General features: G+C 30.8%; 1 protein-coding gene across 1 annotated transcript in view; it reads right to left on the reverse strand.

Moving 5' to 3' along the window:
• Positions 1-11037: 11037 nt before the first annotated feature.
• LOC116435226 (potassium channel subfamily K member 6) overlaps positions 11038-14901 on the reverse strand; it is a 139923-nt gene continuing 136059 nt past the window's right edge. Inside the window, exons 3-5 of the mRNA XM_031994600.2 lie at positions 14664-14869; positions 12690-12975; positions 11038-11519 (exon numbers count right to left, since the gene is read on the reverse strand). Of these exons, the coding sequence (XP_031850460.2) occupies positions 11239-11519; positions 12690-12975; positions 14664-14869 (773 nt within the window). The 3' untranslated portion in view covers positions 11038-11238. The remainder of the gene's footprint in view (positions 11520-12689; positions 12976-14663; positions 14870-14901) is intronic.

The following is a 14901-nucleotide window of genomic DNA, read 5'->3' on the forward strand; positions in this document are numbered from 1 at the left end:
TACCAAAATTAGCAATAATATTACACGATTGCTTCAATTTCTGTATTTTCTAACAGAGAAATGGTAACAATAATTAAATACATGATATCAGAGTATTGTAAGCACTTTCAAAGTTATTAACTTCTGAAAGAATTTGATAGGAATTGTTTAATTAAAATGTTCTTATTTCAATTGTTCTAGTTTAACATTACTTGATATTTTTTCTAATTATGAAAATTCTATCTTTTACTTTTGTTTCAACCTTTTTATCGATATTTTCTTTCAAATTTTCCTGACAAGATCAATCATACTGCTCTACGCAACTATTAAATTCGTCTGAATTAAACATATCAACTTAGTTTATATTGACTGTAATTTAAATAATATTACACTATCCAACGCGATTTTTTATCTGCAATACCCAAATAGTGATTCTTATAGAGTTTCTGGTTCTAAACACGAATCCGGAAAAAGAATTGCTCTGTCACTTTATTTTTAAACTTTCGAAAAACACAGGTTTTTTAACCTGTTCGAATGTAAAACCGTTCTCACACTTTTTGTGGTAAGTTTCTTTTTCAGAAATATCTTCAAAATTCAATACTGTGTAGAAAATTCGTGTTAGGTAAAGTACTTTTCGTAAAAATGCAAAACTACTGCAGTATTTATGCATATCTGCCCTTTTCTAATGTTTGATCATCATTTAGAGGTATTGAGTAAAGTTTTATGGTAAATTTTAACCTTCTATCTGAAAATAAATATAAATATTTATTTATTTCACAGGAATCCGTAGTTTTCGAAGATTGAGAGTGAAAGAGCAATTTCGTTTTCGAATTTGTGTTTAGGATAAGAAACTCTATAAGAATCATTTTATAGACATTGCAGGTGAGAAAAGAAGTTTAAATTTGTTCGACAGTATTATTTTTCACTGTATTTATGATACTACGTTCGCAAGAACTTAATTTAATCTTTTCATACATTATGTCAACGTCCTACGAAATCATGTCGTGCGTAACTATAACTCATTATGTCGACATTTTACGTTCGGAGGAAAGGGAAATGAAAGGCTTTTATCCTCAGTAAAATTAACTAAGCAGTAAAATATGAAAAATTTCTTTCTACATTGTGCAGTCCTTTGTGATAGAACGGATAGTTCGCTTTTTTCACGCAGAAGTTCATTTTCTTGTCACTCAAAGAAAATTCATTGCATAATTATGCATCAAGAAAATTTATTGTGTTCTGTAATATCGTCTTTTATTACGAAATCGCGAATATATGTGCAAACTTATATTGCTTTGAGCTGCATTTAAAAAACTAAGACAAAATTGTTTCCGAAATGAGTATTAGATTGAAAAGAAAAAGAATTGATTTGAACTTCTCTTTTCATTGTATTATATACCGGCACAATTCGGAATTTATTCGTTTCTTTCATTCATGTTTATATTAATATTAACTTTTCTTCACAGAAATTTATATTCATCATTAAAAATATAGTTTGAAAAATAACTGTACTTTAAATAATAAACTTTGACTAGAAGTGCGTTATTATAATAATTGTTACAATAAAGAAATTCAATATTCTACTTTTAGATTTTACATTGGTATGTACCTATCATTTTTAAGTATATAAAAATTCATATTCTTTAAAATGCAGAATCAGATTTTTAATAAACGTAGAATAATAAAATTATTATTATGTTTTTAATTATATTCGTTTAAATGGTTAGCTGTTTATAGAATAATATAATTTTATTGTAATTTTTAATACTAGTATACTTTTATTGTAATTTATGTAAATTTCCTCAACTTTTGACTATCTAATGAATTTTATACAAAATATAAATACTTAAATCTTGAAAATATATTTCATTTAAATCTAAAAAAATTCTGTAATCGCATAATTTGTATGAACTGTTGCACTCGAAAATAAAATTTCACTCCATAATTAATGGATTGTTAAATTGCAAAGGTACTTATGGCTGTTAGTAACTTGTAAATGAAGCCTGTCTTATATTTTCCAATTTTCGTTTTCTTGATTTTCAATTTATTTTTGCATACATATAATATTACTTCTTAAAATTCTGATTTACTGCTAAACTTCTTGTATACTAATTTTGAATAGATATGTTACATTATTATTAAATATATTTCAAAAATTAATATTTTTCACGTCAATTTTTTTGATTGAAAATCGTTATCAAACAGGACCGAGTTTTTATTATAACTAGCTTTATATTTGAGTTTGTAAACGAATGATTCAGTTTTATTCAATATATCGGTATGATTTAATATTTTGTAATTTAATATTATGAATAATTAATAATAAGTATTTTGTCTTCTATTTTAATAGAAATGAATTTCTTATTCAAGATAATTTCATTAAATAATTGATACAGACGAAGCTTGGAAAGTATACAATGAATTCCTAAATAATTATTCGTTAAATGAGAGGTATGTTGAAAATAAAATTCCAAGAATTTTGATAAGTCATTTTTCTTTTATTATTCTGTAATATAAGATACATTGTTCGACAAACGATTATACAGACGTACAATACTCAGCAATTCGTTTTCGTGTATTTACAGTGACTTCTCGAATACTCTCCCACATTGTTCACTTCCTTAACTATTTACAAAATATTAAATGATTATATTTCTTACACGATACCAACTGGAACCACTGTTTTATAGTATTCAATTGCTCTTTTCTCTCCCTTGCACTCGCTTGCACTCTCATGCACACATTTGTCAATTTACATATACCGCCGTTATAAAAATCGGGCGCTGATATAAGCGATTTAATGAAAGGCGTGGAAAATGTTTCGACGAATTTCTCATACGTAATTATACTGTAGAAAAATCGAACGTATGCGAGACACCATACAAAGAGATCGAATGAAAGGAAGAATCTTCATAAATGAACGAAATTGCGAAACTTGGTGTGTGATAAATCTCATAAGTATGGTACACTACCGCCATCGGCCAAGAAACTCATTTTGATAGACGACGCGCGAAAAGTTTCAAACGAATATTTCTTATCGTATTTTCATCTTCTTGCCACGGCTTTCGCCATTCCGTTGAACTCGCTCGATTTGTACAAACATCCGACGTGATTTACCAGCGGGAGAAAGAGTATGGGCAACTGTAAACTATACTTCAATCGTTTTTCATCTAATGTTTTAAGGACCGGTGTATTTCTTTATTTAAACATTTTGTAAATATTTTGAAACAAAGCAACGAAACTTAAATAAGCTTGTCCTATTGCTAAAGAGTTATTATAATATGGATGATAATTCTTTACATTTATTTGTATGCGTATAATTTATAATTATAACATAATTTACTTCACATTTTTTCTGATATAGATTACTTATAAAAAATTGTTATGGAGAAATGCTTGAAAAAGTATGAAATTTATTAAAATAAACTCTGTTATAACACACGTACTTGTTAAATAAAAGAGGTGTTGAACATTTGGTATTCGTTTATATTTGGGGAATTAGAAGTATTCGTTCATTGCTTCTTCGAAAATTTTGACATTTTCATAGAATAACACCCTTGTTTAATTCATATCTGACTATTTGCGCGTCTATGTGAGTTCTTCGAATTTCAAACGAAAATAAATGTATCGTTCTTTTAATTATCATCACTGAACCAAAGAGCGACAAAAATGAACAAATTCAGTGTGAAATGGAGTACAGTAATTAAAAGTTATTATTAATGTTACTTAACTTGAGATATCGATCCTTCTGTACAAAGATATACATTCAATAGAACATTGTAATATAGTGAATTCTATGAAGTGCACGGAAATGTTCTTTTGGAACATCGACAGATCATGATCAGTCTATGAGAAACTTGAATAGCGCTTAGGTACTTGTAACAAGCCCTGGCGATTCTCGTTTAGACAAAAACGATTGAGAGTGAAAATAGAAATTTAGCCCTAACCTTTCGATAGCGTTCCTCTAACATTAAATATTACATTGTCTATCGTCAATATTATACAACGTCCAATGTTATATACAAAGTATTATAGAAAAGTTCAGTAACGTTTCATCTTGCGTGGATATCAATGTCTGATCACGACCGTTTAATAATAATTTCTATCTGGCGATCGATTACGAATTAATATTACGTGGGTTATCCTCGAATGCTTATAACTAAGTTACATTCGGCAGAATGTTCAGTTACGTTCGAATATTAATATGTACGCCGCGATTTCTTATAGGATTTTCGCTGCAACGGAAGGACGGTAGAAGCAAGTTCCGCCAATCCAATGATTTTAAGGATTGAATCAGCGTAAAATTATTTCTATCATTTCTCTCTTCTTCAAACATCCTTTCCGTCTAATGGATTATTCAATTCTTCGCTTGAGCAATTGTCGTGCATTTTCTTTTGCGCTTCTTAAAATCTGTATTACGGGAAAATGCTTAACTCTTTGCCTTTTAATATCAAGTAGGACTCGTGATGAAGCTTTGAAACTGAATTTAACGAGTATTACTTTATGTTTTTCAAATCGAAATCACATTTTCTTTTCTCTTGCCAATATTTAACATTCACAATAAAAGTAAAAACATGTTTTTTATAATTAATTATTAAGGATAATAGAAAGTTAAGGGGGACAGTTGCGAAAGAAATCGTAAGGCAAGGAGTTAGATCAGTGACTATCTTTCTTGAAAAAACAAAAATAATTGTCTGCACTTGTTTATCAAAAAAATAAACAAAATAAATAGAAAAACCCTTACTCGTATTATGATTCAATTTCTGAAACATTATTATAATCTTTCTTTAATAATTTACATAAAAATGAGAAGTTACTATATGTCTAATTGTAAAGAAATAAGAATAATTTTACACGGATTTATTGATCACTAGTTTAAATGATTTTGTAGTATCCATATGCAACAAGTTAAACTAAAATTGTATAAAAATAGGTGACAGAGTTGTTGAATTATTGGTGTGACTTTCTTTGAAAACTGCAAACAGTGAAGTAGATTGTTTAATTCGATAAACTTGGTGAATAAAAGATTGAGACTTTCGTGTTTATTTCAAAAGCGAAGATCTATAAATTGGAATCCCGCTGGAGATTTTTCTTATAAAATTGTTGCGTTAAAGTTTTGTGGCGGCCGACGAGTGCTTTGAACTTCGTTATATTTCCCTAAGGTATAGAAGAAGAAACCAGAACGTAAGGATACGAGATCAAGAGATGTGTGCGAAGGAAATCTTATGAAATAAGAAATTTCAAAGTGACAGTATCTACAATGGGAATACAAGTTGTGTTTAAACATGTTATTATAGAATCGCTTTGTTATAAAATCATATTAAAATCAATTACGATAATAATAGTATAGGAAAAATTAATGAAATATTGCTACTTTGAAAAAAACAATTTAAAGTATAAAAACCCTCAATTTTTTTATCATGAAAAGAAGATGTAAAATATAAAAATCCTTATTCGTCATGAATTTTATTGTGAAAATTACAAAACATTAGTTCTTGAATTAAAAGGAACTTGCTTTTTTCTTAGATAAAAAAAAATAGTTTAATAAAATTATATTATATTATACTAGTCTTTAATTATACATAATTATAATACATAATTTATAATTTACTTTTTAAATATTTTACTCCATTATGTCCATACGTCTGGACAATAGGGTATATGTAATAGGACAGATGAACAGGTAAAACAAGATATAGAAAAAACTTCTGAATTTAAAGATTCGTTTGAAATAAACTGTAATATTCAAGGTATAAGATTCGTAAACTACAGTGTGAATAATCATAATGACGAATAACAAATAGAAGTGAATAATAAATAAAAGATTTATCGATTTTATGCACACGCTTATAAATTGAATGTGATTCTCCAGATCATCTTTAATGATTTTATAGCTTTCATTATTCAAATATTGCAGTTAACAATTTAATTTATGTTAAAATGTTCCCTTGTATGCGCTGTAGATTATAACAATTTTAAAAAAGAAAATTATTTTATTGATTGAAGGAATTAAAAGAGATATTAAAAGTGAATAGCATTTAAACGATTTACAGTAATTTTTAGTGCCTTCAGTTGTCAAATCGTATAACGTTCCTAGACAGTAAAGGAACTTGCGCTATCGATCCTATCGTTAAAACAGAAATAACACAACGAACCACGTGAAACATATTCCTTGCGTTCTGATATCAAATTTTATGCGTTCTGCAAACGAGTACGTTGGTCTATAAACTTTTCTTCGCTATTACTTCGATCGCTATGTGAGCTTTACTCTCTCTCTCTCTCTCTCTCTCTCTCTCTCTCTCTCTCTCTCTCTCTCTCTCTCTCTCTCTCTCTCTCTCTCTCTCTACCGAACCGTCTGCAGTTTCAAGATTTTACTGGTTACTCCGAACTATTTCGAGAAAGAACTTTTAATTTATCTAACAAATTCGTTGGGAATTCCGCGTGAAAATTGTAATTTTACGTGCAGTAGTTAAATTATAGTCTTCGAAAAATGAGTAGTCCAGAACTGAAACGAATGCAGGATTATTTTGACTTGTGACAGAATTTTCATTGTACGGTGGCTTAAGAATTGGAGCATATATATAATATTATATAATAATTTAATAATATAATATAATATAATATAATATATATTAACTGCATATATTATATTTATGTAAATATACAAATCCAATAAATTATAATTATACATTCATAAATAAATAAAAAACTCAGAGAACAAATAAATAAATACAGCCGCAGTTAAGGTTTGATAAAAACGATCCTGCATTTGCTGCACAAGGTTCAAGATTTCCCGTTTAATACATCTGTAACACATTTGCAGCTACTTTACAACATTAAAATAAACTAATATGCTAACGTTATTATTAGATGAAATCGTTTAATAAGACAGAGAACTAAGCACGTAACAAAAGAATACACCCCAACATCATGTTCGCAAACATTGCTCATTACTATGATCCTTGATTAAACATATAAAAACACATAATATCTCGACGTAAATGTGTTAACACAAGGTTTATGGACATTTACTGTACAGTTTGTTCTATCGTTCTTGATATTCGTTCACTTAGATCTTGGAAATTAAATATTTGAAAGCAGACAATTAGGGTACACGCTTGCGTAACTACACCAATAAAAATCGACCCAAATATTTACCAAATAATGTTTATAAAATTCAATATGAGTCAAATTGTCAAATACAGAATTTAGTTTCTGAAATCGCTTAGTTTGTGCGAAATACATTAAATAAGGAAGCGTGTACTTATCAAACGCAGAGCGAACGCACCTAAGATATATTTCAATGAAAAAATAAAGCAAAACGAAGAAGATTTACATGTTTATTTGAAGAAATAAAGAATTCATCTTTGAAAGAATTAGTATCATTTCGAACTTTAAGTCGACGCGTATACTCGTCCAACACAGTTATTAAATTAAATGGCCGTTCACCGATTCATTGTGCGTATGATAATCGAATCAGAGATTATAATTGTTGCTTACGAGATATTGTTATGCGCGGAAAGGCGTGTACCTTTTCGCAATGAATCAAACGTGTGCGAGGAAGTTTGCTCGGTCAGCTGGGCTGGATCGATGGCTGGGCAGGCCGATGCAAGTACCAAAGTAAAGTTTGTCTTGGTTACTGGCCACGGATCCACCATCGAATCACCAACGGAGTGATAAAGATAACTCTAGCAACTGCTCAAGCTAATATCGATTGTTATTAGACACCGTACGAAACTCGCTTGCCAATTCGCTGCGCAGCCGGAACCCATGGGCCATCGGTAACTATCGCAAGGTCGGGACCATGCAACGTGTTATTCGTCAATCGCATACTTCCACCTTCACCTTTTTTAGTGTTTAATGCGAAACGATCTTAGCATTCGATTCGCTTACATCTTATGATATGTTACAAGAAACAGAAAAAGGTCACTTACTAAGTCACTACTGCACACGGTTCTTTCGTCGGACGTACGGAGCAGATGCCACGAGGTTTTAGTATTGCAGCTTCATTTTTTCATATAATTATGTATCCTTTCCAATGAAATTCTCTTGTAAGTGAATCATATGAAGTAGCTGGTATTTATTTCGTTTCGATTGCAACATCGAAGAATAGAAAAAATATCTCCTTGAAAATGCAAGGTTTGTTATAATTGGCACGAAAAATGCTGTCAGTGTACTGCTTATATGTTCACTGAGGCAAACATAACGATTTATTAAAGTATAAGTCTTAATAATAGTGTTTTAAGTTTGTAGTCATTTTAAAAGAGACTTTTTTTCAAAATTAAAAATAATATTTAATTAATGACGTTTCTTTAAACTCAAAAAATGTAAGCTTTTATTATGACCAGATACGAAGAAATATAATCTAGTGCATAAGTTGAATTTTTGTCGATAATTATTTGTATGATTATGAATGTTATTTTTCATTGCATTTTGCGGTAATAAAGATACCAGCGATTAAACAGTCACATATTATGAAAGTAATAAGATAAATGTGGTGAATAAAGAAAGTAAATGTAAAAGTATTAATAAAGGATAAAAATGATTGTGTTCTTGAAGTGAAGCCAACAGCATCACGTAAACTTTCGGCAATTCATGTAATCTGCATTGTACTCGACGAGGACAACGGTATCTTACAGCTAACTGTAACAGACTATACATTATGCACTCTGTAACCTCATATTCTATGACGAATATCAATATTAAACAATATGGGTAGATTCATATGCAACACTCTTAAAGATTAGTGCTTATCTGTAACAGTATTTTAGTTATTGTTCTTGAGCACAGTAGTGGAATGTGATTTCTTGCCGTTGATAATTTCTGCGTCTAGTTGATGGAATATTTATACTAGAAGTAACTGATTACATTCCCATAATCGTTAATTGATTATCCTTCAAGATATCATACCATCCGCGAACTTATAGTATAAACAATTTTTTAAAAGTTTCGTAGAATATAAAAGCTTTCTGGTAAAAATCGATAATAAGTGGTAGATATGTACAAAAGTTAAAGACGCCATAAAAAATTGAACTTTTACAGATTGCTGGTATAAAAAGTTGCTTAATTCCCTTCTTCGAAAGGAATCCATTTGTTATAATATACATTTATCGATACTTATGTGTTAAAATTCATGCGTGTAATACTTCTTTTGCGACAGTGGTGAAATGTCTTAATAATATCGTTTATTTGCGAATAATTGATCAATGCGCGGAACACGAAGAAACAATTATACATGCGTATGCATACATTTATTACATAGAAATGTTCCATCTTGTAGACTAGACGCAAAAATTAATTTAGTTATATTACAAGTAAGAATGTTTTTATCTCGTGAGTGCTTAAATATGAAATTACAAGTTTTATCTAATTGTAAGTAGGCGTGTAATAACATTGAGTTGGTTTCATTGCAAATTAGTATGTCATTTCCGAGTTAAAAACATACAGTGTTTGTTGAATTTATTTTGTTCTTTATCAGAAAAAGTCGAATATATTTTCAGGTATGTTTTCTCTTATAACAACGTAAATATGTCTGTTATTACTTTGGACGTTAATGCTAAAATTTCGTTATTTGTGTTTTCACTGGCTGCAGAGATGATTAATTACATATGCCAGTAATATGGTACGAAGTTCATTAAGAGTAATCTTGGATTAACGTAGGAATGTTTATAGAACGGTCTGGGAATTCGTAGAATATTTAGGAAACATTTCGTGTACGTTGAAGACGTCTTAGTTGTTGCTAGAACTTCTGTAACACCATTACTGGACTTATCAGACATGGCATTAATGAATACAGTATCCCCAAATTCGAGTAGGTTTGCTTTACACGAATTTCGTCATGTTGATTCAATAGTAAAATAAATAGACTTTGTTTCTGGCCATTCGTTTTAATGTACACTGCATCTCGAAACGTTGCAATTACTTTGGATAATCGCAATTTGCAAAAGAGAATAAAACAAATAAATAAAATAATAGATTTCATGGATTACGGAGTTTGAATGTTCAAAACTATATTTTTGCGTTGCTAGCATCAGTGCAGCTTTTCATTAAATAGTTACATTTCACTATTTTACAAGAGAAATCATTATATTGGAAGGAACATAATACAACCTGAATCAATGATTTTAACCAAATATAAAATAATAATTATAATTTTATAATTTTTCTGTAGCTGTGTATATTAATTTAAAATATACAAAAATGCTAATATTTGTTCAAATATTTTTTATAAAATAATGTAATTTCTATCGATGCATGTGCTCTCAAATTGTTTAGCAACGATGTATATAAGCGTTATATTGAGAAAGAAGCACGATATACATAATTGCTACATTTAATTACATTTGTCAGGTGAAACTACAAACTAATTGTAATAACAATTTCAAGCTGCCTTGTTTACATTTCGTTCATACAAACTGCATGTATTAAAATGAAAAAATTGAATAAATTTGTTCACATGAATCTCGGAAACGACATTCTACCTACGCGTACTTTCTTCGAAATCTCTCTGTCCCTTTTATATCCAATGAGAATACTTTGCTCGTATCTTGTGTCTCTCACGAAGTTGTTTATTAAACTAGTGTTCAGTCGAAAAAATTCGGCACGAAAACCTTCCCTTAACCGGCTATGTAAATATCTACTTTCCGACAAATATTCCAAAATAATCCATTTCTCAATCATCTAGAACAAACGCTTCGTTCCCACGAAAAGTCGGTAAAAAAGTAATTCATAAAAGACGTACAACCGTCGCAGCCGCTATCTCCGATCGAAACCATTCTCGCAATGAACGTTAAGAGTGAACTGAATCGAACGACCTTTGACTACACGTTGAAGCGCGTATTATACCATTACGATAGAACGAGTAATCCTCTATTTTGAAACATACATGTATATCTTGCGTTACGTGTATATATCTATCAGACCCACGGTGTATCCTATCCACCGGGAGTTACTTTTCACGTTGTCACCTAAATCAAGCATACTTGTTCGAGCTACGGAGAAGTGTGTAAAGTTTTACATTTCGGTGTTCTCTTCAGCCTCTTCGTCAACCTTCGGCAACATGTAAACACTAGGAATCGACGGCACGTGATCCTCGAGTTTCAAGATCGGCTTGCAGTCTCTAGTGACGTCTACCTGATTGAAAGAGTCCTTCAAGATATTGATTTCGTTCTCGTGTGCGAACAGACTGGTGGGCGGTTCTGTTCCGCATATGTCGTTCTCGTCGGTGCCGTTCCTGTGGCACAGGTTGCCAGACGGAAATTGTCACGAGGTCAGCGCGAAATGGTCCGTCGACAGCTCGTCCACGCTTGGGCTGGACTTGATCGGCTCCGGCTTCTCCACCTGATGGCTGAGCCTATGGACGATCTCGTCGTGGAGGATGTTGAAACACATCGCGGTGAGCGCCATTCCGGACATTATGTAGCAGGAGCAGAACCAAATGGTTATGTTCCTTGACTCGTAAAGGTTTTGACGGGGGTAGGAACCGGGTACCATATCGCCGAACCCGATAGTGCTCAGGCTCATGAAGCAGAAGTAGCTCGCATCTACGGACAAACATGAAACGGGATGTTTAGGCGCGCAATGCGAAGATTTTTATCGCTGCTGTGAATCTTAAAGGGGATCTAGCTTTACAATTTGAAACTTAGATTGATTAACTGTGGGAGTTTCAGGGAAATTCTTAGGGGTATCGCGCTGTAAAAGTATTTTAGAATTGTTTTTGGTAAAAAAATTAATGATGTACGTATAAACTGGCTGTCTTCATTTTGTAATATAAATATTTTGGGAAAAAAGTATTTTGTATCGTTAATCTAGATCACATATAATATGAAATAATTCTTAAGGAATTTCTTTACTTCGAATGGCTTCAAAAATTCAATTTGTTAAGAGTGTCATACTATAATATTCTAAATTGGAATCTCAAAGGGATTTTAAATGAATTCGAACATTATATAAAAGTACAGATTTTCTTTATGGAACTAATGTAACTTATCCATTTTATCTGAAAGAGACACAGTATATTTTTGAAATACCTCTTTATGTATTAACTCCTTCAGACTTCATTTTTGTAGAAAATTATGTTTGCATATCTAACAAAAATGGACTGTCATTCAATACAACATCAATAACGATATTATTTCGAATAAAATAATGGTAGTATAATACTTCTATAATGTAAATAGGCTCAAAGGAAAGGATATATATGACTGACTGTCGTTGTTTTAATATTTTTTCAAATATTGAAGAAGTAAAACAGTGTACATTATAATGTGCGCTGGGATCCAAAGGGGTTAATCTATCTATAATGTTTAAAGTTGACATGCTGAATAATATCTTCAAAATGATGTTCGAAAATTTCTTCATTTTTTTGTAATAGTAAGAATCTTTCTAATTAAGCTCAAAGACATTTTTTATCTTGTGACACAGTTCTAACATTAATTCCTACTATAGAATTTAATCTGTAAAAAAATGGTTAATACAATCTGAAACATTAAATATAAAACAAATATATGTTTATTACTCTCCTTATAAACTGGCATATATCTATTTATAAAAACTCTAATAAGAATTCAGTATTATAACACATCAAGTAATCTCTGAGATTCTTTCTAGCACACCATTGCATTGGATAGATTACGATCACATGTGATAGGTTTCATACTTTTGAAAGAATGTTTCTCATCCGGGAAAAATCTGGAATCTCTTTTGCAACGTACCCACAAAGGACCAGTCATCCAACTTGTGCAGAGTGAAAGCGCCTGCCACAATGTAGCAGAGCATTGCGCCGAGACAAATGCTGATTGGTGCGAATATAGTAACGTTTGGCCTGTCACCGGAGCCAAGACTCGACACTTCGTCCTTTGGGCTGGCCTTAATTTCCACTGTGCTCGTGAACGTTGACGCATTTGCGCGGACGTAAAAGGGTTCCTGCAACTGCAATTGCTGTTGCTGCTGAGCCAGTTCTTCCTGTTGCCGTTTCTTCCTCATACGTCTCTCCTTCTCCTATGTCCATGTCAATTTAAAAGTAATTTTAAGATCGATCTACGGGAAAGTGCCATCATTTTCTAGTGCTGTTTCAAATTGTTTCTAAAAATTAATTTTGACAAAATCGGGACAGTATGCTTAATTCCATATTCGGTTTCGCTATTGAGTATAAAACGTGTAGACTAACACGTTATATGCCACGCGATTTTATAGAGCAAAATGCACAAAATGAAGAAAATATAATATTAAATCATTTGATTGAGTTGCATTATTATAATTACCCGTTTATCTAGCTGAATATCACCACATTTGGTAGCATTATTTATAATATAGAAATATTTTCAAATAATCATTGCATAATTGAGAGAACTATAGTAATTCAATTTGGTTGAGGGTCATCAGTGACCCCCGTGTCATTCAATGTGTTAAGAAACAAGTTATAGGAGGTTATTATGCAGGACATTGTAAAAACTGTTGAGCGTGGGAAGAATGTAGTTATATTAAAAATGATATATTCCGAAAAATGTTTGTTTCACATGTAAATATGTAAGCATTATTGGTATTAATTACTTTTATTCGTGACAATATACCAAATTAATATGTATGTCCTTTTTGTATTCGTTTGTAAGGAGAATTTGATTCAATTTTTAATTATTCTGTCATTTATTATACTGTGCCTACTATTTTATTTTTTTTACTTTTGTTATTCTTTTTTGGCTATTTATTTATTGTTCTTCTAAGAAATAGAATAGCATTTTGTTATAACACATTTCATATTCACTTGATACAATATTCAACATATTTATATTTTAATACACAATAAAAATATATTTTCTTCCGAGCTCGTGAAAATCAGACAGTATGTTATTCAAGCAGTATTATACTTTTTCTTGTATTTAACGCTTGTGCATGGGCGATGAATTCGTGTATGTAATATACAGACCAGAATTTCTTTCTTCTGCGTTCACCTTCATTTTAAACTCCTTGGAAGAATGCAACGTTACGTACGAAATATAGGATATTTTGATTAAAGTTATAAAAGCATTTTTATTGATCTCTGAATTCTATACAAGTGAAATATTAGCACCTTTTTACTATCAAGCTACATAAGTTTGATGAACTTTTAAATAATAAGAATAACTTGAAGCAATATATTTATCTATAAATTATATAAATATTCTTACATTCATTTTTATATAAATGTAGGTACTACTTATATAGACAAATATACAGCGTTTAAAATTATTTGTGAAATATTCGTATAAGATTTTTTAAGTATATTATAGAAGTGCAAAAAAATTAATTTCAAATATTTATATAAAATTCATACATTTAAAATATTTTTACCTCGATTAAAAATTCTTAAGTTCAAATTTACTTTAATCCAATAATTTGAAACCTTCAGAAATTAGTGTTTACGATACGTAATCTTTAATGCGAAATTACTTTAATCATAAAATATTTGCAAACAACTGTACATTTAGCGCGTTATAATTAATATAGCACATCTTTTAGCTGATTTTTGTAATAATTTTCCTTTGAGTAATTTGTATTCTAAATACAAATTTTTAAAAATTCGAATATCAGGTTTGACTTAGATTTGTAAATTAAGTAAATTAATTGTCAGTTAAGAAGGTCACCTACTACAAGTGTTATGTTACTTTGTGACGAATATTTTACTATGTAGTAAACATTTCTGTACTGACCTCCATTCTTCTTTCATCGTAGCAACAATAGCCGCAATTCGAACAAAGGCAGCAGCAAAGAGCGCGTGTGAAGACACCTCTGGCACACCTGGATAATAGACCTCCGGCACTCGATAGGTAAACCACAGTCAGTGGGATTCCGAGGCTAGCGTAACCCATGGTCGCTATTTTACCCCACGTAGATTTCGGTGCAATACTACCGCAACCTGAAAAAAGACCATTAGATATGTAGATAGAG

Source organism: Nomia melanderi, chromosome 11, assembly GCF_051020985.1.
Source record: "Nomia melanderi isolate GNS246 chromosome 11, iyNomMela1, whole genome shotgun sequence".
In the NCBI taxonomy this organism is placed as follows: Eukaryota; Metazoa; Arthropoda; class Insecta; order Hymenoptera; family Halictidae; genus Nomia; species Nomia melanderi.